Consider the following 25,559-nt stretch of genomic DNA (forward strand, 5'->3'; position numbering starts at 1 on the left):
GGAGAGCCCCGCGTAACAAAAAAAAAAAAAAAAAAAAAAAAAATCAAAGAATTTTCTATAGCAAATCACAAGAAAAGAGAGATGTTTCCCTTTATGCTGATACTGTTTTCTAAACAGTCAAAAACATCTCAAGAGACTCAATAAGGAAGTGGGAAAAGGTGATTTTGAAATATTATTTGAAAAGAAATAGGGTGAAATAATTGCTAGAGGGTGTCATAATGCGATAATCAACTTGTAAAGTTTCACTATTCTCTTGTGGCTAGAATGACATATTTAGAAGCATACCGGTTTAGTGTAATCTAAATCCATTTATATGCTTGAGTGTGTAGTCAGTGTATATTTCCTTTTTGCTGTCTTCATGATGTTTCAAATAATAGATTAATATTGACCTTATGGTGTAGTTCTATTTAGAAAATTGAGCTTGAACTATGGATAATTATGTGTATATATTTCTTACAATGTTTTAAGACACTGAATTAAAAAAAAAAAAAAAAACCTGCACAATTGAATTACTGTCAGCCCTGCAGAGCTGCTGATAAGCCAAGTTGTATAGTTTCATGAATTGCCAACTCAGTTATTAGACAGGTTCTGAATTCTAGAAGCATTATCCCACAAGATAAATGGACAAGTCAGAAATGACACAGCTTGATTTTAAGGTACCAGGTGGAGGTGGCAATACAATCTGGGGGAAATCTTGGTTTGATATATGAGTGCATTCACGTGATTTGGCAGTGGTTTTAGACACCATGGAGATGTCACGTGGCCGACCTTCCTGCTCTGTTCTCGGACTATACCACACTTGTGAAACAGTGAGGCTCATGGGGTAATAACTCAAAAGCCAAAAGGCTGTAAAGCAAAAAAGTTGCTAGCAGGCACTAACCTGGGTGTCATGACTCTTTTCAGGTAGTAGGTGTAACCTTGAAGAAAAAGTGGCACTGTCTTCAAAAAAGTGACCTGACCCTGGCTTTGGTGGGTTTTTCTGCAAGAAATAAAAAGCACCGCATGTGTTTATTATACATCCTTTCTAGCTGACCACTGCTTTGTTCTAGAGTTCAGCATGAAAGGACTAATTTTTGTTTTCTTTTGTTTTTGTTTTAGTGAAATGGCATGTCCGTTGCTAATTCTAGCTATTATAGTTGCACATGTGAAAAATACCTATACGTAGTTTATAGATTGGTAGCATTTCAAATAAATGGTATACTGAAATATTGACCTGAAATTTTTTGAGATGCTTATCAATTGATATTTTTTTTCTTAGCCCAAGAAGAGTCTGAATCATTATTTTTTAAATTTTACCTTGTAACATTAGATATGTTTTAAGAAATATATTAGGAATTTAAATATAAGCATGCCACTTTGTTTATTGCTATATTATTAAACCTCTTGGAGCATGGAAAGAATTCTTCACAAATGATTTTGCTCTTTTGAAAAAAATAAGCTGCAAAAATATTTGTTAAACTATATATAGTCTGTCAATGAGTGTAGCTTATAAAGGTATACTGAGCTTACAGTATGTAATGTTTTATCCAAATAATTTTTATATTTTGAAAAAATGTCAAATAGTTTGAGTGCCATAAATCTTTTCCCAGAATTCAGAACTGTATGTATCTCTATTTTAGGAAGATGACATTGCTTCATTAAAGGAAAAACCTGGATCATTATGCACTCCAATTTGTATGCAGTGAATCACTGTTGCCCTTTATTCTTCCAGAATTCAGTTAATCTAAGGATTGTGCCTATATAAACTTTCCAGAACACATAAGAAAATTACCACTGTTATATCTGATGAATAAAATCTCTAATAGTTGATTTTCTATCATAGAAATATCACATTATCATTCAATAATGCTAGTTTTAAAGTTACAAACCAAAGAAACAAACTTTCAGCATTGTAAAGAGATTCACACATTTTTAAATGTAGTAACTATACAGAAAGTTTTTCTTTGTTCCCATAAATAAAAGCTGCCACTCATTACATTTTACAAAGGCAATGCCTGAAAAAATGGACAATGTTCTGCTTCTTAGAGTCAACCTACCTTTTAAATACTTAAAGCCCTGTGCAAACCAAAGATGATAATATAATTCTATCCTCTTTAGTTGCATAGAGACTATCAAGATTTATTAACCTCTGGAGTTAATAGTGACCATAGCTCTTAATTCCCTTTCAGACAACGGACCCTCATATGTCCATTTTTGTTTCTTTGCCTATATCTCTGTGTGCTACATTTGTATTTTAAGTAGATTTACAACACAGATATTCACGTGTGCACTTAGTATAAGGTTGTTTTCTCCAGAGAGGCTCTGCCCAGAGACCAAAGAAAATGGAAGGTTTTGTTTTTGAAGTGTTTAAAGATTATTTAATTTTTACATAGTATGAGATGTTGCTAATTGGGTTGGGAAGGTGATATTTTGTTTTTTGGTTTTTTCCCTTATGCCCTATCTACTCTCAAAAACTTAATAATCTGGTAAACTAAAACCCCAGAAAACCAGCATACCCCTTTACAGTCCATAGTTATGCTTGTATGAGGCCAAAAAATTGTAGATATCAGTATATCATTGCCTCTATTATTAATCATCCTTTATTTACACCTGGATTTATGAGATTCTCCAATTAAAAGACATTTCTAAAATTCTATTAAATTTTTTTGATCTCAAGAACATTGAGAGTTGCAAATTTTTTTCATACTACCTCCCCCAAATAAACAAGCTGGGTGAATTCCTGTGATGTTAGGCTGCCGAAGAATTTTTAGAGGTTTTATGACATGTTTACGTTTTATGCCCTATCCACTCAAAAATGACAGACTCCAGAGATCACCGAGCAGAATTCTTCTGTGGGAGTGAGATCCTGTTCCTAATCCCTAATCCAGACTCCTCACTGCCATTCAAAACACTTAGGGATTATATAGGAATAAGTTTTAAATGAACATAACAGGCAATCTATAGTGTTTTAAAATCAATACTATAAAAATTGTCATGTCATGTAAATTGCCTTAAAATATATTATACATATAAAATACTATGTTAAAATTAAATGTAATATGTCAGCTGTAAAGGTGAAAACGTAGCTAACTAAAAAGTTCACAAATACTCTTTTTTCAGATTTCGTGTGTTTTCTCCTCAGCCAAAAGCCTCAAGATTCACTTGCAGCAGACTACCTCTTCATTTATGTTGGATTGCTCTTTAAACATTAGAATATCTTGTGATAAACAATAAGTTAAAGATTTCTCCTGACACAAGTCATTGTTGATTTCACTGTTATAGGGAAAAGGCTCTAGGGCGGCAGATAAGGCTGTTGCCATGGTGATGAAGGAGATACCGAGGGAGGAGTCTGCTGAAGAAAAGCCCCTCCTTACTATGACATCACAGGTGGGCAGACCCTTAGGGTTCCTGTAGGAAGCTGACATATGTTAATATATCAGATATTGTGATTCTTAACTAGAAAAAAAAAACATTAACTCGATGCAATTTTTTTAAAAACACAGTTTCAATGAAACAATTATACAATATAAAATGAAAACCAAAATTGCTAAAAAAAAAAAAAGGAAAATTCCATCATTTAGTTACTTATTCGTGGATATTAATTTTCATTACTAAACTTTAGTTAAAAAAAGAAAAAGAAAATATATATGCAAGTAAAACATGTCGCTTCTTTATAAAGGAGTCTTGTTAACAACTTTGGGAAAGAAATAACAATTAAGCTAACGGTACATTTGAACAACAAGCAAAAAACAAAAAATCAAATTCCTATGAATAAATACAACTTATATTGCATACATATGTCAGTTTACCAGTAGAAAATCTAAAATTTCTTAAATGTTAAATATATTTATGTTGTGACTATGCATACTACGTATGTCTATACATATTTATGTGGATAACTAATTTACAGGAATGAGCCAGAAGTCCCTGAGTCTCCATGCAGAAAATGGCATTTGTGGCCCCTCTTCTACTTAGTGACCTTGACAACAAAAATATCGTCTGTATTAAAAGTACATGAGGGGCATTTTCAGTGTTTATTATAATAAGTATAGAAAAAGATTTGCATTTGTATGCAAAAACACACTGAGAATGAATCCTGTATGTCCTCAGGGACTTTTGAAACACCCTGTAAAATCCACATACATATGTATGTATAATATACTCATCACCACTCTGTGGAACTATCAGTTTTAAATTCTTAAATGCAAAATTACTTACTTGCATTTATCTTATAATTTAGATTAGATTGTTATCTTAAACATTTCTTTTTTTTCTCCATAATGCAATAGTAAATACAGTGATTCAGTTCCAATTATATGAACATGTCTAGATTTAGAAAAATGTCCATTTAAATTCCTCATGAAAGGCATTTATATCAAAAGCTAAATTATGGCAACTTATTTTTAGAATATCATCAGATCACATCCCCAGCTGCTGCCAACATGTGTGGTTTCATTTCATTCTAAACACTATGCTGTAAGTAATGAAAATTATAATAACATATAACATCAAAATTGAATAATAAAAAAGTTATAAAGATTCCCAAGACTTTGGGATAATCTTATGTTGTGAGGTTTTTGTTTTTGTTTTTGTTTTTGTTTTAATCCAAAAGAGGAGATGCTTCTTCCCAATGACACATTGTAATAGTTGGAAAGAAATTTGCTTAATATTTACCAAGGCCTCCATTCTTTACTTAGTTTACATAATAAAACATATACAGTTTTACACTGATCTCCTGCCTTTGTAGAATCCATATCCAAAATATACAGTCCACAGTTCCTCAGGCGAATGTTATGGGAGGTGAGAACCACTTGGAGTTCTCGGCTAATGGTAGAGCCATATTCATCAGTAGGTGAGACCTATCCAAATTTGCAATTGGCATAGTTGTGCTGCAGCATATCATTTCAGGACATCACGATTTAGGACAGGGTCTAGTGCCCAAAATTCTTTTTCTTCAAAACCATGCCTTGCTATGTGCTTTCCAGTAATCCTTTTCAAGTGTCCAAAATTACCACTATAACCTAAATTTTAATTTAAATTTAATGCAAAATAAGAATTTTGATTTTTTTAATTAGAAAAGAAACTGTAATTATTACCATTTTCTCATATTCAGAACATTTGTGTGTACCGAGTTCCTTCTTTAATCCCTGTCTAATGTTGCATTAACTGTTTTTGAGGTAATAGTTACAATTTTACTGCATGAAGATGATACAGTGCTTTCTTTGATGCATCATATTCTTGTTGCATAGTGACTAGTTTATGAATCAGCAAATGGAGAGTTCTGATTCATAAAATGCAATGCACCTATTGTGTTGATAATCTTATGGAATTAATCCTGTGACAGCTGTGATACAATTATTTCTCAGTCAAATGTGGTTTTATTAGTTGATATACTTTTTCCACTACACACAAGTGGCTTCTTCCCTGCTATGCACCAGTGGCATGCACAAGCCAAAAAGCAGCAGAATGATCTGAAAAAGTGAGTACTTCTCATGGCAACCACAGCATCCAATCTGTGTACCATACCACATTCTTACTCGTTATCTTGTGTGAATGTATTAAGTGTCTTGAAACATGTCTGTCCCATGTCTCCTGTAAAGCCCCTGAGACATAGTGCTACATACTGCAGGACACATTGACTCATCTTCATCACTGGTGTGTCGATGCCAGCTGCTCATTCACAGATTCCAGAAATGTCTGAAGCTAATTGCCGCTCTCTCAATAATGTCTTCAGGACAATCATAATTGATAAAATACAGAATAAGTCCTTGAAACACTGAGTCCCTAATTTGTTTAGTAACTGTTCATTACACAGATTGGTAAGTGTAGAATAGTTTATATTGAAGCATTTTTGTATTATGTGAATATTAGGATCATTTTTAGAGAGATTTAGCCAAGCATACTCCAGTCAAGTTATTTATAGTACCTTGAACAAATTGAACAAAACAGAAGAGTTGGCCAGGTGACCTGAACTCAGAAATTGTTGGACCCCTGAGAATTGCTCTTTTTGTTTCATTTAATTATTAATTCTTTGCTAAACAATGTGTCAAGCTCTTCATAGTAGTTCAAGTTCATGCTGTCCTAGACTAACACTTTAAGTCAAACTTTAAGTCAAACAGTATGGAAACAAATGTGCACTGATGAGAGTTTTGAAGGGAAAAAATATGTGAACCATCAAGTCTTGGAGGAAGTAAGAGTTTCTCTAGACCTGTGCTGTTCACTACAGTAGCCGCTAGCCACACGTGGCTATTGAGTGTTTTGTGGATACCCCGAATTGAGCTATGCTGTAAGTATAAAATACACACCAAGTTTTGAAGATTTAGTCCAAAGAAAAATAATGTAAACTATCACATTAATAATTTTTATATTGATTACATGTTGAAATGATAATATTTTGGATATTTTGGGCTAAATAAAATGTGTTACTAAAATTATTTTCACCTGTTTCTTTTCACTATTTTTAAAGTGGCTACTAGAAAATTTAAAATTACCAGGCTCTCGTTATATTTCCATTGAACAGTACTACTCTAGACTGTAATGGTATAAATAAATCCAGTTTGAGGCTAGAGGGGAAAACTATGTGCCAGAAGATTGAGCATATCATAGAAAAATTTTTATTCTTCTTTATGAGAATGAAATGGCTTTAGGGAATATTTTTCTCTCATAAGGAGCCTTCAGAAATTTTCATTTTAACCACCTCCCCTGGTACTTTTGTAAGTAAGGAATAGCCCATTCATTTTTTGCTGTAGAGCACAGTGTCTTAAAACTATGTGTTCCAGACCTCTTCTTGTCAAGGGAATTTTTTTTTTAACTCAGGCTTTGTTTTTCTATCTGTCCCCACCCCTTATAGTTTGATACTGATTTAATATTGTGTCTGATAAAGATAAAAAAGTAATGTCCTTGATTGGAAAAACATTCACAAGGCTGCTAAATACAGTCTTGTTTGGGTTTTCTGTTACTAACTTGAAACAATTGCTTTAATTATATTCTCCTTCCTGCCTTGATGTTAGTACTATCCAAGCTGTAAACAATAATATTTGTTCATTTCCCCATGAATAAATTCACATTTTTATGTCTAACTATCCTGTCAGGAAAATATTTGTTGTCACTTGGTTGACATTTAGATCAAGTCAAAGAGTTGACAATTATCACATGGTTATCCTTTACAGGAAGATCCACTGAGACCCATATAAAGAACTGGGGGATGGGGCAGTGCCATTAGTACTATTAGCTCATAAGAAATTAATTCAGTCGGGTGGCAGAATTACCATGACAAAGCCTTCAAAGGCTGAATACTAAGGGGTGCATAGTAATGTTTCAGTTGTTTCCTCTTTTCAATGGATTGAGTCAGTCAACTTAGTTTTAATATGGTGACTATTTTGATGGGCTTTGCACACGTTTCTAAACTTGGATAGGACTAATAAAGCCATAAACAGTTTAATTATAAAATTATGAATGAAAACCTACTTAACCAATGACATATATTGTACTTTTAATCAAGAGAGTGCAAATAATAAAGGAATTTTCAAAATGCATAAAGATATGTCTATTGAAAGCATATTTGTGTTTTTATTTATATAAAAACAATCTTAATTTTTCTATTATTTAGATGAGATCAAAAGGCTGGTATATTTTTACAAACTTTTTAATCAACATTACAAATATGAGATATTTGTCAACTGTTTTTTAGCTTCAGTGTTTTAACTTTTAAAATTATTCTTTAAGTACTAAAATGTTTCAAAATAAAAACAGAATATTTTACTTTAAACTAAAACAATAGATTGAGATCATCAATCTGAAGTGTAAAATTATAGAATAATGAGTTATTATCCTATACAGACCTTGTTTTCTCACCTAAAATGTATTTTGGTTTGGAGTTAATTCTTAGTGATATAAGCTATCACAAACGTTAGCTCTATATTTTTTAATGAAACACCTAAGCAATATATTATTTAAAGATAAATAAATTTAAACTTAAGTCACAAAAAAGCTATCTTTAATGCACTGGAGCTTAAGTAGCAGGCAGTATTTAAAAACAAAATACTCTCCTTTCATCTTGGTTAAATATTCAGCTTAGATCATATAATAATTTAATTTTTTAACATTTAAATTCAGGAAATTCAAGTTGAACTAAGGCAAATGTATTTTTAGACAAAGTTTTAAAACAGACAATAATTCATTAAAGGTGGATGATATTGTCTGCATTCTGCTCAACACTAAACACAGTATTGATATAAAATAAGAAGCAATTTTGTCCTGTGGTGGCTACTATTAGCCACATCAACTGACTGGTCTAAGTCATAAGTAAATTGAAGGCATTTGACTGAATATTTCATTTACAACCTATGATTACAAGGAAGGTGTAAAGGATCAATAGTCTTGAATTCTGAGTGACAAGAAGCTCCTACATGCGAGTTCTCACCTGTCTTCTTACTTCGGCTACTTCCTTTCGTTTCCATGTCCATTGACTGTGTAAGGGCTTTCTCTCAGAATCTCCAAATTTGAATCTCTGATTTAAAATCTCTGAGTGAGGTAGTGGTGTTATTTCTTGAAGTACCACTGGCTTCCCGCTTGCATTGGTCCATGTCCTGCTTCCAAAGATGGAATGAGGCAGGTCCATGCCTTTATTTCAATTTTTCTCCTTAGTCATTCATTCTTGGCATTTTTGACTTCTTGGTAGAAGCCTTGCATTTGGAAATGTTCCTTTAGATACCTCTAGGTTTCCAAGCATTTCAATGATGTGACAGTGGGGGAAAGTGGACTTAGATTTGTGGTTTAAGATTTGCCAGGAATTTAGTAAACATTTCTGAGGACTACTGGCCTCTCTATGAGTTGATCAAACCCCATATGAAATTGAGGATGCCCATGCAATCATTCTTTTATACAATTCACCATTCAATTGGACTGTATAAAATCAGTCAACATTTATTAAACTGCCACTATGAGATACAAAAATTAATTGGATAAGGTCTCTACCTTCAAAGAGATCATAGTCTAGTGGGAGGAAACAGGTGAAACTAAGGTTATAAAATTAGGTAAAGCATGGGAACGCGGAGATGTTGTAAGAAGGCACTTGCTGCCTAGAGCTGAAGAAGGTTCCCAGACAATGTATCAATAGAACGGGGTCCTGAAAGAGAAATAAGAATCTGTCACCATTAGAAAGGCCTTTGAACTAATCTAAATATTGAGAAGAGGACAAAGAAGGATAATAAAGGAAAATTTTAAATGTAAAGTTGAAATAAAGGCCTTAGCAACTAATGAAGTGGGTCATTTTCACTTAGTTAAGTTCATCTGATTGGACCAAAATTGCAATCACTCCCACTCAGTTATTCAAAAAAAAAAAAAAATTGGAAACCTTTTGACTCACCTTTTATTATTTTTATAACATCAATGTACTCTGTGCCAGAAGGATGAAATGAGGTAAGTTCATAAAGTATTCTCAAACTGAAGGAAGTAATTCTAAGAGGAAGTGAATAAGCTCTATCCTACCAATGAATAAAGACAGAATAAATGGCATACAATTTGGGAGTAAAGCTTAGGGGAACTATTTGGGGGATTCAGTTCAGTTTGCAATATTACTTTATGACCTAAAAGGTTTGCTTATTCTCAAGTCACCATAGGAAAACCATAAATTTGTTTGAAAATCAGGAAGGAAGCATGTGAAAAGCCATTCTTATCTATACAAGCAAAAATAAAATGGGACTTAGTAGGGCTAAAATAATGATTCTTAAATTCATCTGACTGAAGATACAGTTCAAAATTGGACTGTTTGAGATAGATATTTTTATATCTTCAGTTTCTGCAAAGTCACTGTCCCATTTGGTAGCCATTTACTGAGCCCCTTTTATATGAAGACATTCTATTAGAAGTTGTGAAGGATATAAATATGAGTAAGATATAGCCTCTTACCTCAGAGTTAATAACAAAAGATTTTTTTCCATGATATCTCCTATTTCATCTTCCATATCTCAGTCAAAACCCAAAAACCTTCAGTTCCCAAATTACCTTTCCATGCCCTCTGAAATCTGGCCTTTCATCCTCTTCACCCTTGAGCCCTGCCACTATCCCCACTCCAATCTCAGCATTTACCGACAGCTAAATGGTGCTCTAGCTTGAAAAGCACAGACTCAGAAAGTAATGTGAAGTTTCCTCTTTGATTTGTATCTATGGAAGAATGTCACAGGAACAGCTCAGTTATGGGAATGGGACAGACATGTTATGGGAACAACTCCAGTCCAGGGGTGAAGTGTGGTCACAAATAAGACAGTAGGTGTGGAAAAGACCTTATGAGGAGAAGCCACACCTTAGTCTTGGGCTCTCTAGGGTCTCTCTGAATAACCTCCTCTTTGGTATTCTTTTCTTCCTATGCTGAGAAAATCTGAGTGCCAGAAGTGCTTTCCCTAGAAAATAAGTCTTTAGTTTGAATGAGGAGAGAGACTCAAAAAACAAAAAATCCTATTACCTCTGATAAAGCAGACTTGCCTAAAAGGATAGGCCTTTCAATTAATTGTGGCTGTCCTTTATTTTTCCATTTAGATATTTACGTAGAAATGTCTTACTTTCTAGAGTTATTTTACCAAATTTAGACTAATTTTTCAGTGTTTGCAATTAAAAATATCTACAGAAATCTAATACCCTGGTCTTCTAAAACCATAGGTAATCTAGGTCTATTCTACACACCTACTCACAGAGCTATGATTTGGAAATAAATTATTAGTCCTTCTATTTAAAAAGGAATTTAACTGTATCCAAAGTAAAGAAAAAGTATAAGGGGGTTTTGTGGAATATAAATCATAGGTACCTTTTACATAATAATGGATATTTCTCAAGACCAGGACTAAGAGAATAAATTTTCTTAGTTATCTATCAATAACATCAGACTTCTTCAGAGAAATAATGGCTAACAAAAAGAGTTATGACATCACACATATGTCATACGTATTTTAAAGTTGAAGTTGTATTGGTTGTATTGAGTTTTTGCACCTTTTTCACTTTAGCCTAGGTCAGTAAGACCTAGTAGTCAGAATGCACAACGTAATAAATGTAAGCCTGTTACAATAAATTCTATGAGTATAGTGTGGTGCCATATTTGATGGTGACCTTCATCTTCCATGATGTTTATAGCACAGCAGAATCCAGCTCTCCCTTGACAGCCGTGAGAATGACACAGCCTGGAGGTAGACATTGTTGCTACATCAAGACCACATCACCATGGTGATATCATACTAGATGGGTTCAATATGCTAAGCATATATGGCTAAAAGGGCAAGTTCTCCCAAGAAATACACATAATGTATGAGTCTTTAAGAAATTGCATAAACACAGTTTTTACATGAGCTACCTATAAATGAAAAACAGATCCCGGAAAACTAATCACATTTTCAGAAGAGCTGGCATAAACCATGGCATTTACAAAAATTCTAATATATTTTATCCCCCAAACATGAAAAGCTCATAGTCCCTCAACATTAAAAAATATTTCAATATAAATAGGATGGGTGATACCCAAGAATGTTCAAATTCAGAAAACAAAATGCAAAGAAACTCAAGAGTTTTGTTCATGGATTAAAGGAGCATCCCCCAAAAAAGGTTACAACCAAAACAGACCTCAGATAATTTAGAGAAATCTGTGAGTCTTTATACATAGTAACACTAAAACTTATAATTGAAAATTTTTCTGTCTCTATAACTTGAACATTAAAAGAAAATGAGCATTCTTAATGCTTAGAACCCTCGATAACATGTACAAATTAATATGAGTGAAATTAAATTGCCAACTCTATCTCAAAATCTTAGACTTCAGTGAAGATCTGAGATTTATCCATGTTAAGATAATAGCATGAATATGTAAAAGCACCAAAGGTGCCTCTTGGTTTTCAGTCCCCGAATAATCACTAATGCTTCCATATTCCTCCTTCACCAATAATAGAATTGCATTTTTTCTTCCCATATTTACCATTATTTAGGTCTCTTGTCAGCGTCCATAAGCTCTAAGCTATAATACCACTAACATTGCCAGAGAAATAATGAAGTGAAAGTGAGTCATAGAAAATATTTTGATTTGGTAATACTTCAAAACATTTCATTTGTTATTTTATGTGTCTCTTAAAATACAGCCTTGCAAATAAGTATTTTAAAATCTAGAGTTTTTTGGCACATCTTTTTCCTATAGCAAGTAGAAAACTAGATGACTATGCCCATTTTAAGAAAGGCCAATATAAAAACTCCCAAAAAACTAAGACAGTTCTTTTAGGGACTAACCACTTGTGTTATCTTAAGTGTAATTTTCCCCTTACCCTTAGAAACAGAACTTAAGGATGTTTGTATTCAAAGAGGTGAGAATAACTGAAAGTAAATAGTTGGCTGCCACTGATAATGAGAACTAATAAAAATCAAACTGAAAGATTTCTGAAGTTAGAGAACAAGCCAATGGGGAAATATAATTGAATTGACAGAAATCTCTTTTACATACAGATTTTCACAAACATATATACTGGATACCTGTACAGTTAACATAACAATATTTCCTACTCTCTCAAAATACTTGTTATGCACTACAAAAGCATTCCAAGGAAATGTAAGGAAGGGCGTGTGCCTTTAGGTGACTTGAGCTTTTTAAGAGAGAGAGAAAAAGAGCATTTATCCACGCACACGGATCTCTGTGTGTGCGTGCTGTTACTACATATCAATGACTGACCAGTCCTAAACAGAATGTGTCACCTCAGGGTCTGAAGCCATGGTTCCAGGTCTCAGTGAGAGCTTTTTGTCCAGATGAAGAGTGAGATTGGCCCTTAGGAACTGTGATTCAATAGGTGTCATATTCTACATACTGAAATTAGAGAATAATTCCAAAAGTGTTCTAGGAGAAAAAAGGCTTGAGGTTTGAAAACTGAAGTTGGCTGCATCAAAAATATGACAGTGCTGAAAGGCTCATTCCCCATCCCCTGATTTTTTTTTCTTTCTTGCCTCTACCCCATTACTTATTGATTGATTTATTTTTTGGTAGGTTTGCTATTCTCGTTTTGTTGCAAGGCTGCATTTTAATTCATCTGATTCTGCAGTTGGACAAAGTCCTTTGACACCTGTGTTCATTTGTTCCCAGCTGGTGAATGAACAGCAAGAAAGCAGACCCCTCCTGAGTCCCTCCATCGATGATTTTCTCTGTGAAACCAAATCGGAGGCAATAGCAAGGCCAGTAACGTCCAACACAGCCGGTAATTCTTTCACTTTTAACTTATCCTCAAGTGGAGTTAATGTTCATGACAGAAAAATGCACATTTTCTTTCCACAATGCATTTTAAGTGGAGAATAATGTTTGCAAACAAATGAAATTTTAGAATATATACTGTTCAATATAAACCAATAATTGCTTTTCTTTATAATATAAGAAACTCCAATGGATATTATCCAACCAATTTTGAAAACATTAGAGTACCACTATCAGCAATGAATCATTTTTCAATGCCAATTTTCATATTTACATCTTCTCATCTCAAGTCACATCATATAGGAATTCTTTAAAACAAAAGCATCTCTTTCAGAGTAACGTTTTTCAAGTTCTGGCTGGAAATATTTTGTATGACAAAAGTCCAGTAAAATAAAAATATAGGCAACCCCTTCAAGTGGATTGAAATCACAATGAAAGTGTCCTAGAGACTTGGGACATTATCGAGGCAATTTTATTTTTTTGTCATATAAATGGATTAGTTGCTCCTTCTTACAACAATTTATTTGAACATTGTTCTGGAATTAAATATAATCAAACACTAAGCTATCTGTATAGGAACTAATAAGTTGTCATCCAATGAGTGAATGCAGGATGCCAGTGTATCAATCACACCTTCTCCAGCATCCTCTGCACTTAAATTCTCACTAATTCGAAAACTAAGTCACTTAGGTACAGCCCACTCTGAGACCACAACGGAAGATTTGACTCAAAAGCTACTTGTCACCTTCTGGATCAGCGGCAGCCTTTCTGCATTGGTTTCATTCAGTCAACATTCACACTCAAAGGCATGTTGTTCAAATAAGAATGAAAGGATGATGTCCAGAATCAAACAACAAAGGTTATATTGGATTGCAGGAGAGAATTTAATGGGGGAAGGAGAGGATAATTATATACTGTCTTGTTAAAGTTCATTTCATTTCCCCATGATGTCCTCAGCCTGCTGCTTCTTGGCATAGTTTTATTATACTTTTAAGTGAAGAAAATCACAGGTGAAGGAAATTGTGATTTTTAAGAAATGCTAAAAATTACAACAATAAGAGTACCTAACACAAGATAGAGGCACTTTGTGTGGGAGTGTAGTCTACAGTCTCTGGAGTTAAGCTTTGTGAATTCCAACCCCAGCTCTGCCACTTAGCAACTCTGTGTCCTTGAGCAAGTTGCATAAGTAAGTCTATTTCCTCATCTGTCTAATAGTAGTAAGATCTATATCTCATAGGTTACTTGGGAAGATTAAATGAAGCAATCTATGTAAGTGCTAACACCATGTAAGCTCTAACAGATGTTACCATTACTGTAAGATACCAGGTGAAAACAGTACACCCAACACTTCCCTTTTCAAATGCGTTAACTTTCTTTATATCACACCAAAGCAATCATTTTCTAAATTCAGCTACCGCTTTGAGTAATCAAGCAAATAAAATTGTACTTGGTACATTTTAGGCAGGAAATGAAACAAGTTCAGATCCTGTCAGATCAGTTTCATCCTCCTTACCTATGAAACTGGAGCTCACCCCTCCAAAACTGAGCTACCCTCAGAAAAATACAGAGGAGCCTTGTGTCTCTAATTGCAGGAAAATCCATGAAAATGGGGTACACTGAGAAATTCCCACTGTTCTAAGAAAAAGCTGCAAAGCATAATTCTCAGATCTTGATTCCAGTACCCTCTACAACTCTCAGGAAGGATAGAACTGAGTCACATAGGAAGGGCTCACCAGAGAGAGCAACATAATATCCAACTCAAAAGCTGCTTTTCACCTTGATTTTTCTAGCATATAACAGAGAGACCTGTGAAGTACTGGAGGAAATTACATATTCAAAAGAATATGTAATTTCTTGCAATCCCAGTACCTACAGTATTGCCTTCTGTATTAGTTTCCTAGGCCTGCCATGACAAAATGCCACAAAATGAGTGGATTAGACAACAGAGATTTATTGCCTCACAATTCTAGAAGCTAGAAGTCCAAAATCAAGGTGTCAGCAGGACTATGCTTCCTCTGAAGGTGCTTGGGGAGGATCTGTTCCAGGCCTCTCTCCTGGTTTCTAGTAGCTCCCTGACTTGTGGAAGCATAACTCTAATCTTCACATGACATGTGTGCATGTCTCCCAGTGTGCATGTCAGTCTCTGTGTCCAAATTTCCTCTCTTTATTACCACCCTACTCCAATCTGACCCATCTTAACTAATTACATCTCCATTGACCCTATTACTAAATAAAGTTACATTCTGAGGTACTGGGGGTTAAAACTTCAACATATGAGTTTGGGGGGGACACATTTCAATCCATAACACCCTCCAAAGTAAGAGGTCAGGAAAAATGGTATGTTGAGACTATGGGCTTTTCATTTCTTGGCCTCAGCATTCAGTGCATCTGGGTCACACAGATTTTTATCTTTAAGGAAGACTCTCATTTGATAGTATGTTTTTTTTAATCTTAAAAATATATGTCTGGGGGGGCTTCCCTGGTGGTGCAGTGGTTAAGAATCCACCTGCCAATGCAGGGGACACGGGTTCAAACCCTGGTCCAGGAAGATCCCACATGCCGTGGAGCAACTAAGCCCGTGTGCCACAACTACTGAGCCCACGTGCCTAGAGCCCGTGCTCCGCAACAAGAGAAGCCACTGCAATGAGAAGCCTGCACACTGCAACGAAAAGTAGCCTCCACTCACCACAACTAGAGAAAGCCCATGCGCAGCAACAAAGACCCAACGCAGCCAAAAATAAATAAATTATATATATATAAAATGTCAGGGGGACCCTCAAGATGGCAGAGGAGTAAGACGTAGAGATCACCTTCCTCCCCACAAATACATCAAAAATACATCTACATATGGAACAACTCCTAAAGAACACCTACTGAATGCTGGCAGAAGACCTCAGACCTCCCAAAAGGCAAGAAACTCCCCGCATACCTGGGTAGGGAAAAAGAAAAAAGAAAACACAGAGACAAAAGAATAGGGACGGGACCTGCACCTCTGGGAGGGAGCTGTGAAGGAGGAAAGGTTTCCACACATTAGGAAGCCCCTTCACTGGCAGAGCCGGGGTTGGGCAGGGGGGAAGCTTTGGAGCCATGGAGGAGAGCACAGCAACAGGGGCGCGGAGGGCAAAGCGGAGAGATTCCCGCACAGAGGATCGGCGCCGACCGGCGCTCACCAGCCCGAGAGGCTTGTCTGCTCACCTGCCAGGGCGGGCGGGGGCTGGAAGCTGAGGCTCGGGCTTTGGAGGTCAGATCCCAGGGAGAGGACTGGGGTTGGCTGCGTGAACGCAGCCTGAAGGGGCTTAGTGTGCCACAGCTAGCTGGGAGGGAGTCTGTGGAGAAAGTCTGGAACTGCCCAAGAGGAAAGAGACCATTGTTTCGGGCTGTGCGAGGAGAGGGGATTCAGAGCACCACCTAAACAAGCTCCAGAGACGGGCGTGAGCTGCAGCTATCAGCGTGGACACCAGAGACGGGCATGAAATGCTAAGGCTGCTGCTACAGCCACCAAGAAGCCTATGTGCAAGCACAGGTCACAATCCACACCGCCCCTCCCGGGAGCCTGTGCAGCCCACCACTGCCAGAGTCCTGTGATCCAGGGACAACTTCCCCAGGAGAACACACGGCGCGCCTCAGGCTGTTGCAACATCACACCAGCCTCTGACAATGCAGGCTTGCGCCACATTCTGTACCCCTCCATACCCCCAGCCTGAATGAGCCAGAGCCCCCTAATCAGCTTCTACCTAACCCCATCCTATGTGAGTGAAGAACAGACACCCTGAGGAGACCTACATGCATAGGCAGGGCCAGATCCAAAGCTGAACCCCGGAGCTGTGGAAACAAAGAAGAGACAGGGAAATCTCTCCCAGCAGCCTCAGGAGCAGTGGATTAAATCTCCACAATCAACCTGATGTACCCTGCATCTGTGGAATTTCTGAATAGACAACGAATCATCCCAAAATTGAGGCAGTATACTTTGGGAACATCTGTAGGCTTGGGGTTTGCTTTCTGCATCTAATTTGTTTCTGGTTTTATGTTTATCTTAGTTTAGTACTTAGAGCTTATTATCATTGGTAAATTTGTTTATTGATTTCATTGCTCTCTTCCCTTTTTTTTTTAATATATGTATTTTTTTCCTTTTTCTCTTTTTGTGAGGGTGTATGTATATGCTTCTTTGTGTGATTTTGTCTGTATAGCTTTGCTTTTACCATTTGTCCTAGGGTTCTGTCAGTCTGTTATTTTTTTAATTTTTTTTTTTAGTATACTTTTTAGCACTTGCTTTCATTGGTGGATTTTTTATTGGTTTGGTTGCTCTCTTCTTTCTTTCTTTTTTAATTACTCTTTTATATTTAACATTTTTTTATTTTAATAACGTTATTTTATTTTATTTTTTTCTTTCTTTTTCTTCTCCCTTTTCTTCTGAGCCATGAAGGGTCTGACAGGGTCTTGGTGCTCCAGCTGGGTGTCAGGCCTGAGTCTCTGAGGTGGGAGAGCTGAGTTCAGGACATAGGTCCACAAGAGACCTCCCAGCTCCACGTAATATCAAATGGCAAAAGCTCTCGCAGAGATCTCCATCTCAGCGATAAGACTCAGCTCCACTCAACGACCAGCAACCTACAGCGCTGGACACCCCATGCCAAACAACTAGCAAGGCAGGAACAAAACCCCACCCATTAGCAGAGAGGCTGCCTAAAATCATAATAAGTTCACAGACACCCCAAAACACACCACCGGATGTGGTCCGGCCAACCAGAAAGACAAGATCCAACCTCATCCACCAGAACACAGGCACAAGTCCCCTCCACCAGGAAGCCTACACAACCCACTGAGACAACCTTACCCACTGGGGGCAGACAACAAAGACAATGGGAACTACAAACCTGCAGCCTGCGAAAAGGAGATCCCAAATGCAGTAAGTTAAGCAAAATAAGAAGACAGACAAATACACAGCAGATGAAGGAGCAAGGTAAAAACCCACCAGACCAAACAAATGAAGAGGAAATAGGCAGTCTACCTGAAAAAGAATTCAGAGTAATGATAGTAAAGATGATCAAAAATCTTGGAAATAGAATGGAGAAAATAGAAGAAGTGTTTAACAAGGACCTAGAAGAACTAAATAGCAAACAAACAATGATGAACAACACAATAAGTGAAATTAAAAATTCTCTAGAAGGAATTAATAACAGAATAAGTGAGGCAGAAGAACAGATAAGTGACCTGGAAGACAAAATACTGGAAATGACTACCACAGAGCAGAATAAAGAAAACATAATGAAAAGAATTGAGGACAATAAGGAGGGAGATGCAAAAGGGAAGAGATATGGGGACATATGTATATGCATACCTGATTCACTTTGTTTTAAAGCAGAAACTAACACACCATTGTAAAGCAATTATACTCCAATAAAGATGTTAAAAAAAAAATTGAGGACAGTCTCAGAGACTTCTGGGACAACACTAAACACACCAATGTTCAAATTATAGGGGTCCCAGAAGAATAAGAGAAAAAGAAAGGGACTGAAAAAATATTTGGAGAGATTATAGTTGAAAACTTCCCTAAAGTGAGAAAGGAAATGGTCAGTCAGGTCCAGGAAGCGCAAAGAGTCCCATACAGGATAAATCCAAGGAGAAACACACAAAGACACATAATAATCAAACTATCAAAAATTAGGGGCTTCCTGGTGGTGCAGTGGTTGAGAGTTTGCCTGCCAATGCAGGGGACACGCGTTCATGCCCCAGTCCGGGAGGATCCCACATGCTGCTGAGCGGCTGGGCCTGTGAACCATGGCCGCTGAGCCTGCGCGTCCGGAGCCTGTGCTCTGCAGTGGGAGAGGCCACAACAGTGAGAGGCCCACATACTGCAAAAAAAAAAAATTAAATATAAAGAAAAATATTAAAAGCATCAAGGGAAAGCCAACAAATGACATACAAGAGAATCCTCATAAGGTTAACAGCTGATTTCTCAGCAGAAACCCTGCAAGCCAGAAGGGTGTGGCAGGACATATTTAAAATGAAGAAAGGGAAAAACCTACAACCAAAATTACTCTACCCAGCAAGGATCTCATTCAGATTCGACAGAGAAATTAAAACCTTTATAGACAAGCAAAAGCTAAGAGAATTCAGCACCACCAAACCAGCTTTACAACAAATGCTAAAGGAACTTCTCTAGGCAGGAAACACAAGAGAAGGGAAAGACCTACAATAACATACCCAAAACAATTAAGGAAATGGTAATAGGAATATACATACCGATAACTACCTTAAATGTAAATGGATTAAATGCTCTAACCAAAAGACGTAGACTGGCTGAATGGATACAAAAAAAAGACCTGTATACATGTTGTCTACAAGAGACCCACTTCAGACTTAAGGACACATTACAAACTAAAAGTGAGAGGATGGAAAAAGATATTCCATACAAATGGAAATCAAAAGAAAGCTGGAGTAGCAATTCTCGTATCCAACAAAATAGACTTTAAAATAAAGAATTTTATAAGAGACAAAGAAGGACACTACATAGTGACCAAGTGATCGATCCATGAAGAAGATATAACAATTGTAAATATTTATGCCCCCAACATAGGAGCACCTCATTACATAAGGCAAATGTTAACAGCCATAAAAGGGGAAATCGACAGTAACACAATAATAGTAGGGGACTTTAACACCCCACTTTCACCAATGGACAGATCATCCAAAATGAAAATAAATAAGGAAACACAAACTTTAAATGATACATTAAACAACATGGACTTAATTGATATTTATAGGACATTCCATCCAAAAACGAGAATACACTTTCATCTCAAGTGCTCATGGAACATTCTCAAGGATAGATCATATCATGGGTCACAAATAATGCCTTGGTAAAATTAAGAAAATTGAAATTGTATCAAGTACCTTTTCCGACCACAACGCTCTGAGACTAGATATCAATTACAGGAAAAAATCTGTAAGAAATACAAACACATGGAGGCTAAACAGTACACTACTTAATAACCAAAAGATCACTGAAGAAATCAAAAAATAACTAGAAACAAACGACAATGAAAATAGGATGACACAAAACCTATGGGATGCAGCAAAAGCATTCTAAGAGGGGAATTTATAGCAGTACAATCCTACCTCAAGAAACAAGAAACATCTCAAATAAACAACCTAACCTTACACCTAAAGCAATTAGAGAAAGAAGACAAAAAATATCCAACGTTAGCAGAAGGAAAGAAATCATAAAGATCAGATCAGAAATAAATGAAAAAGAAATGAAGGAAACAATAGCAAAGATCAATAAAACTAAAAGCTGGTTCTTTGAGAAGATAAACAATATTAATAAACTATTAGCCAGTCTCATCAAGAAAAAGAGGGAGAGGACTCAAATCACTAAAATTAGAAATGAAAAAGGAGAAGTTACAACAGACACCACAGAAATACAAAGCATGCTAAGAGACTACTACCAGCAGCTCTATGGACAATCTGGAAGAAATGGACAAATTCTTAGAAAAGCACAACCTTCTGAGACTGAACCAGGAAAAAATAGAAAATATAAACAGACCAATCACAAGCCCTGACTGTGATTTAAATCTTCCAACAAACAAAAGCCTGGGACCAGTTGACTTCACAGGCGAATTCTATCAAACCTTTTGAGAAGAGCTAACACCTATCCTTCTCAAACTCTTCCAAAATATAGCAGAGGGAGGAACACTCCCAAACTCATTCTGCAAGGCCATCACCATCACCCTGATACCAAAACCAGACAAGGATGTCACAAAGAAAGAAAGCTACAGGCCAATAACACTGAGGAACATACATGCACAAATCCTCAACAAAATACTAGCAAACAGAATCCAACAGCACATTAAAAGGATCATACACCATGATCAAGTGGGGTTTATCCCAGGAATGTAAAGATTCTTCAGTATATGCAAATCAATCAATGTGATACACCATATTAACAAATTGAAGGAGAAAAATCACATGATCATCTCAATTGATGCAGAAATAGCTTTTGACAAAATTCAACACGTATTTAAAATAAAATCCTCCAGAAAGTGGGCATAGAGGGAATTTACCTCACCTAATAAAGGCCATATATGACAAACCCACAGCCAACATCTTTCTCAGTGGTGAAAAACAGAAACCATTTCTGCTAAGATCAGGAACAAGACAAGGTTGCCCACTCTGCTGCTATTATTCAACATAGTTTTTGAAGTTTTAGCCACAGCAATCAGTTAAGAAAAAGAAATAAAAGGAACCCAAATCATAAAAGGAGAAGTAAAACTGTCACTGTCTGTAGATGACATGGTACTATACATAGAGAATCCTAAAGATGCTACCAGAAAACTACTACAGCTAATCAATGAACTTGGTAAAGTAGCTGGATACAAAATTAACACACAGAAATCTCTTGCATTCCTATACACTAATGATAAAAAATCTGCAAGAGAAAATGAGGAAACACTCCCATTTACCATTGCAACAAAAAGAAAAAAATACCTAGGAATAAACCTACCTAGGGAGACAAAAGACCTGTATGCAGATTGATAAAAGAAATTAAAGATGATACAAACAGGTGGAGAGTTAAACCATGTTCTTGGAAGAATCAACATTGTGAAAATGACTGTACTACCCAAAGCAATCTATAGATTCATTACAATCCCTGACAAACTACTGATGGCATTTTTCACAGAACTAGAACAAAAAATTTCACAATTTGTTTGGAAACACAAAAGACCCCAAATAGCCAAAGCAATCTTGAAAAAGAAAAATGGAGCTGGAGGAATCAGGCTCCTGGACTTCAGACTATACTACAAAGCTACAGTAATCAATACAGTATGGTACTGGCACAAAAACAGAAATATACATCAATGGAACAGGATAGAAAGCCCAGAGATAAACCCACACACATATGGTCAACTTACTTTTGATAAAGGAGGCAAGAATATACAATGGAGAAAAGACAGCCTCTTCAGTAAGTGGTGCTGGGAAAACTGGACAGCTACATGTAAAAGAATGAAACTAGAACACTCCCTAACACCATACACAAAAATAAACTCAAAATGGATTAAAGACCTAAATGTAAGGCCACACACTACAAAACTCTTAGAGGAATACATAGGCAGAGCACTCTATGACATAAATCACAGCAAGATCCTTTTTGACCCACCTCCTAGAGAAATGGAAATAAAAATAAACTAATGGGACCTAATGAAACAAAAGCTTTTGCACAGCAAAGGAAACCATAAACAAGACAAAAAGACAACCCTCAGGATGGGAGAAATATTTGCAAACGAAGCAACTGACAAAGGATTAATCTCCAAATGATACAAGCAGCTCATGTAGCTCAATATCCAAAAAACCAACAACCCCATCCAAAAATGGGCAGAAGACCTAAATAGACGTTTCTCCAAAGAAGATATACAGATTGCCAAGAAACACATGAAAGGATGCTCAACATCACTAATCATTAGAGAAACGGAACTCAAAACTACAATGAGGTATCACCTCACACCGGTCAGAATGGCCATCATCAAAAAATCTACAAACAGGGCTTCCCTGGTGGCGCAGTGGTTGAGAGTCTGCCTGCCGATGCAGGGGACGCAGGTTCGTGCCCCGGTCTGGGAGGATCCCACGTGCCGCGGAGCGGCTGGGCCCCGTGAGCCATGGCCGCTGGGCCTGCGCGTCCGGAGCCTGTGCTCCGCAACGGGAGAGGCCACAGCAGTGAGAGGCCCGTGTACTACAAATAGAACTACCATATGACCCAGCAATCCCACTACTGGGCATATACCCAGAGAAAACCATAACTCAAAAAGAGTCATGGGGCTTCCCTGGTGGCACAGTGGTTAAGAATCCACCTGCCAATGCAGGCGACACGGGTTTGAGCCCTGGTCCGGAAATATCCCACATGCCGTGGAGCAACTAAGCCCATGTGCCACAACTACTCAGCCTGAGCTCTAGAGCCCGTGAGCCACAACTGTTGAAGCCCGCGTGCCTAGAGCCTGTGCTCTGTAACAAGAGAAGCCACCGCAAGCCCATGCACCGCAACGAAGAGTAACCCCTGCTCACCGCAACTAGAGAAAGCCCAAGCACAGCAACAAAGACCCAATGCAGCCAAAAATAAATAAATAAATTTATTTTTTAAAAAAAGTCACGTACTGCAATGTTCATTGCAGCTCTATTTACAATAGCCAGGACATGCAAGCAACCTAAGTGTCTATCAACAGATGAACAAATAAAGAATATGTGGCACATATATACAGTGGAATATTACTCAGCCATAAAAAGAAACGAAGCTGAGTTCTTTGTAGTGAGGTGGATGGAGCTAGAGACTATCACACAGAGTGAAGTAAGTCAGAAAGAGAAAAATACTGTATGCTAACACATATATATGTAATCTAAGAAATATATAAATAAAAAATGGTTCTGAAGAACTTAGGGGCAGGACAGGAATAAAGACTCAGACATAGAGAATGGATTTGAGGACACAGCAAGGGGGAAGGGTAAGCTGGGATGAAGTGAGAGAGTGGCATGTACATATATACATTACCAAATGTAAAATAGATAGCTAGTGGGAAGCAGCTTTGTGTCCACCTGGAGGGGTGGGATAGGCAGGGTAGGAGGGAGACAAAAGAGGGAGGAGATATGGGGATATATGTATACGTATAGCTGATTTACTTTGTTATACAGCATAAACTAACACACCACTGTAAAGCAATTATACTCCAATAAAGATGTAAAAAAAAAAAGATAATTGGACAGTTAAATATGGTGCCCATATGTAACCTAAACAGAAGAGCATTCTAGAGCTATGTGTTTAGGAGAACTTAAATTTGACAAATAAAATCAGCATTGTTGCAGAACTGCAATATTTGCTCAAACTATAATAAAAAAAAAGAAAAGAAAATTCACTCTGACAATTTTTCTGTGATAATTGGAATAATTTACTCAATTTTTAACATATTTACTGGAATTATTAAATTTAATCATCTTAGTCTTTGTTTTGTTTGTACCACCTTGACTGTTGTTCTTTTTAAATATATTTTTTATCTTCTTTTCTGTCAAAAAAAAAAAATATATATATATATATATCAAGGCAGAAACACTATATTTTTGTTAATCCCTAAGGATTATAGTTCTTTTTTAAAATTATTCCAGACCCACCATTTATATCTCAATATGCAACATAATTCACATTATTATACGTTTTTAAAAAGGAGAAGCTTTAGCATACGAACACCTTAGAAAGAATTCTAACATGGTCCAATAATTTTATAGCTAAAGTTTCTGGGCAAAAGGTATAGTTATCATTTTCTGTCCAAATTTTTAATAGTCATTTTAAATGGAACATCATTTCAGAACAGTATGAAATTACATTTGTGAAATCAGGACAGTCGTTGAACATTACGTGTCTATTACATCCCAAGCGTTATGTATGTCTTTACACTTAAGGAATGGATAGTAAACAATCTTGGAGTAAAATATGGGGCAGAACCTGCTTTAAGTTGTACCAAGTCAATCAAATAGAAATTTGAAGAACCTTGTATTAAGATGAGAGGCTTTTATACTCGGCATTTTCTTCCAATGAAAAAATAAATCCAATGTGCCACCATCTTGACAACTCTTTAAATATATAAAGAATATAGTTCTTATATAACTTAACACAAAGTAAACAGTATAGCAATTATCTCTTCCAAAGGTCAGTCAAATGCAGGGTTTTTTCTCTCTGACCCTAAAAGAACATATCAATCTTCTACCTCATAGAAGTTCTAAATTGTAATTTTGTTCTTAAGTATTTCATTTTTTTTTAAACTTTCTGCTTCTTTCTACATTAAGATTAACTTTTGTCATCCAGTGATGATGACTTCAAGCTGATCAAATAAGGATGTTTTCTGTTTTTTTGCCATTAACATCCTAAATTATCTTATTCATCTGTAATCTAGGTAGGCAGTTAATTCCTCAGCCCTCTTAAACTGTGTCCCTAAGTGTTAGGTAGACCAAGATTGCTAATACACTTGATTTTTAAATGGCAAATATATATTATACACAGATGCATGTAAAAAATGCTCTGACAGTAACTAGAAAATAGGTATTTTTAAGATACTGCTTATGTTATAGGACAAGTAATTACTATAAAACTTGCAATAATAACTTCTTGTCCTATAATCTCCAAAAAATATAATATATGTCAAAGTACAGGAAAGACTCTTCTGAAAAGCAAGAAGAATAGGGGGTCCTTGGTTTACATTTATCAATCTACATAATCTAAAAATAATTTATCCATAATCTTGAGCTATTAAGTGGACAGTTACTATAGAAACATTTTTCAAGATTTAAAAAATAAGAGTATCACTCCTTGGTATGGGACCTGTATACCTATCAAAGAGAC

At 36.3% G+C, this 25,559-nt stretch overlaps 1 protein-coding gene across 13 annotated transcripts in view; it reads left to right on the plus strand.

Moving 5' to 3' along the window:
- Positions 1-25,559, plus strand: part of PEX5L (peroxisomal biogenesis factor 5 like) — a 289,451-nt gene that overhangs the window by 136,764 nt on the left and 127,128 nt on the right. For 5 of the 13 annotated variants that reach the window (XM_007466676.1, XM_007466679.1, XM_007466682.1 and 2 more), the window contains 2 exons: positions 3,262-3,366; positions 13,082-13,193. In XM_007466676.1, coding sequence (XP_007466738.1) covers positions 3,262-3,366; positions 13,082-13,193 — 217 coding nt within the window. Of the gene's footprint in view, positions 1-903; positions 970-3,261; positions 3,367-5,408; positions 5,430-13,081; positions 13,194-25,559 lie in introns of those variants that run through there. The other 8 variants (XM_007466680.1, XM_007466683.1, XM_007466686.1 and 5 more) reach the window with 3 other exon arrangements.

Source organism: Lipotes vexillifer, unplaced genomic scaffold, assembly GCF_000442215.2.
Source record: "Lipotes vexillifer unplaced genomic scaffold, Lipotes_vexillifer_v1.1 scaffold258, whole genome shotgun sequence".
Classification (NCBI taxonomy): Eukaryota; Metazoa; Chordata; class Mammalia; order Artiodactyla; family Lipotidae; genus Lipotes; species Lipotes vexillifer.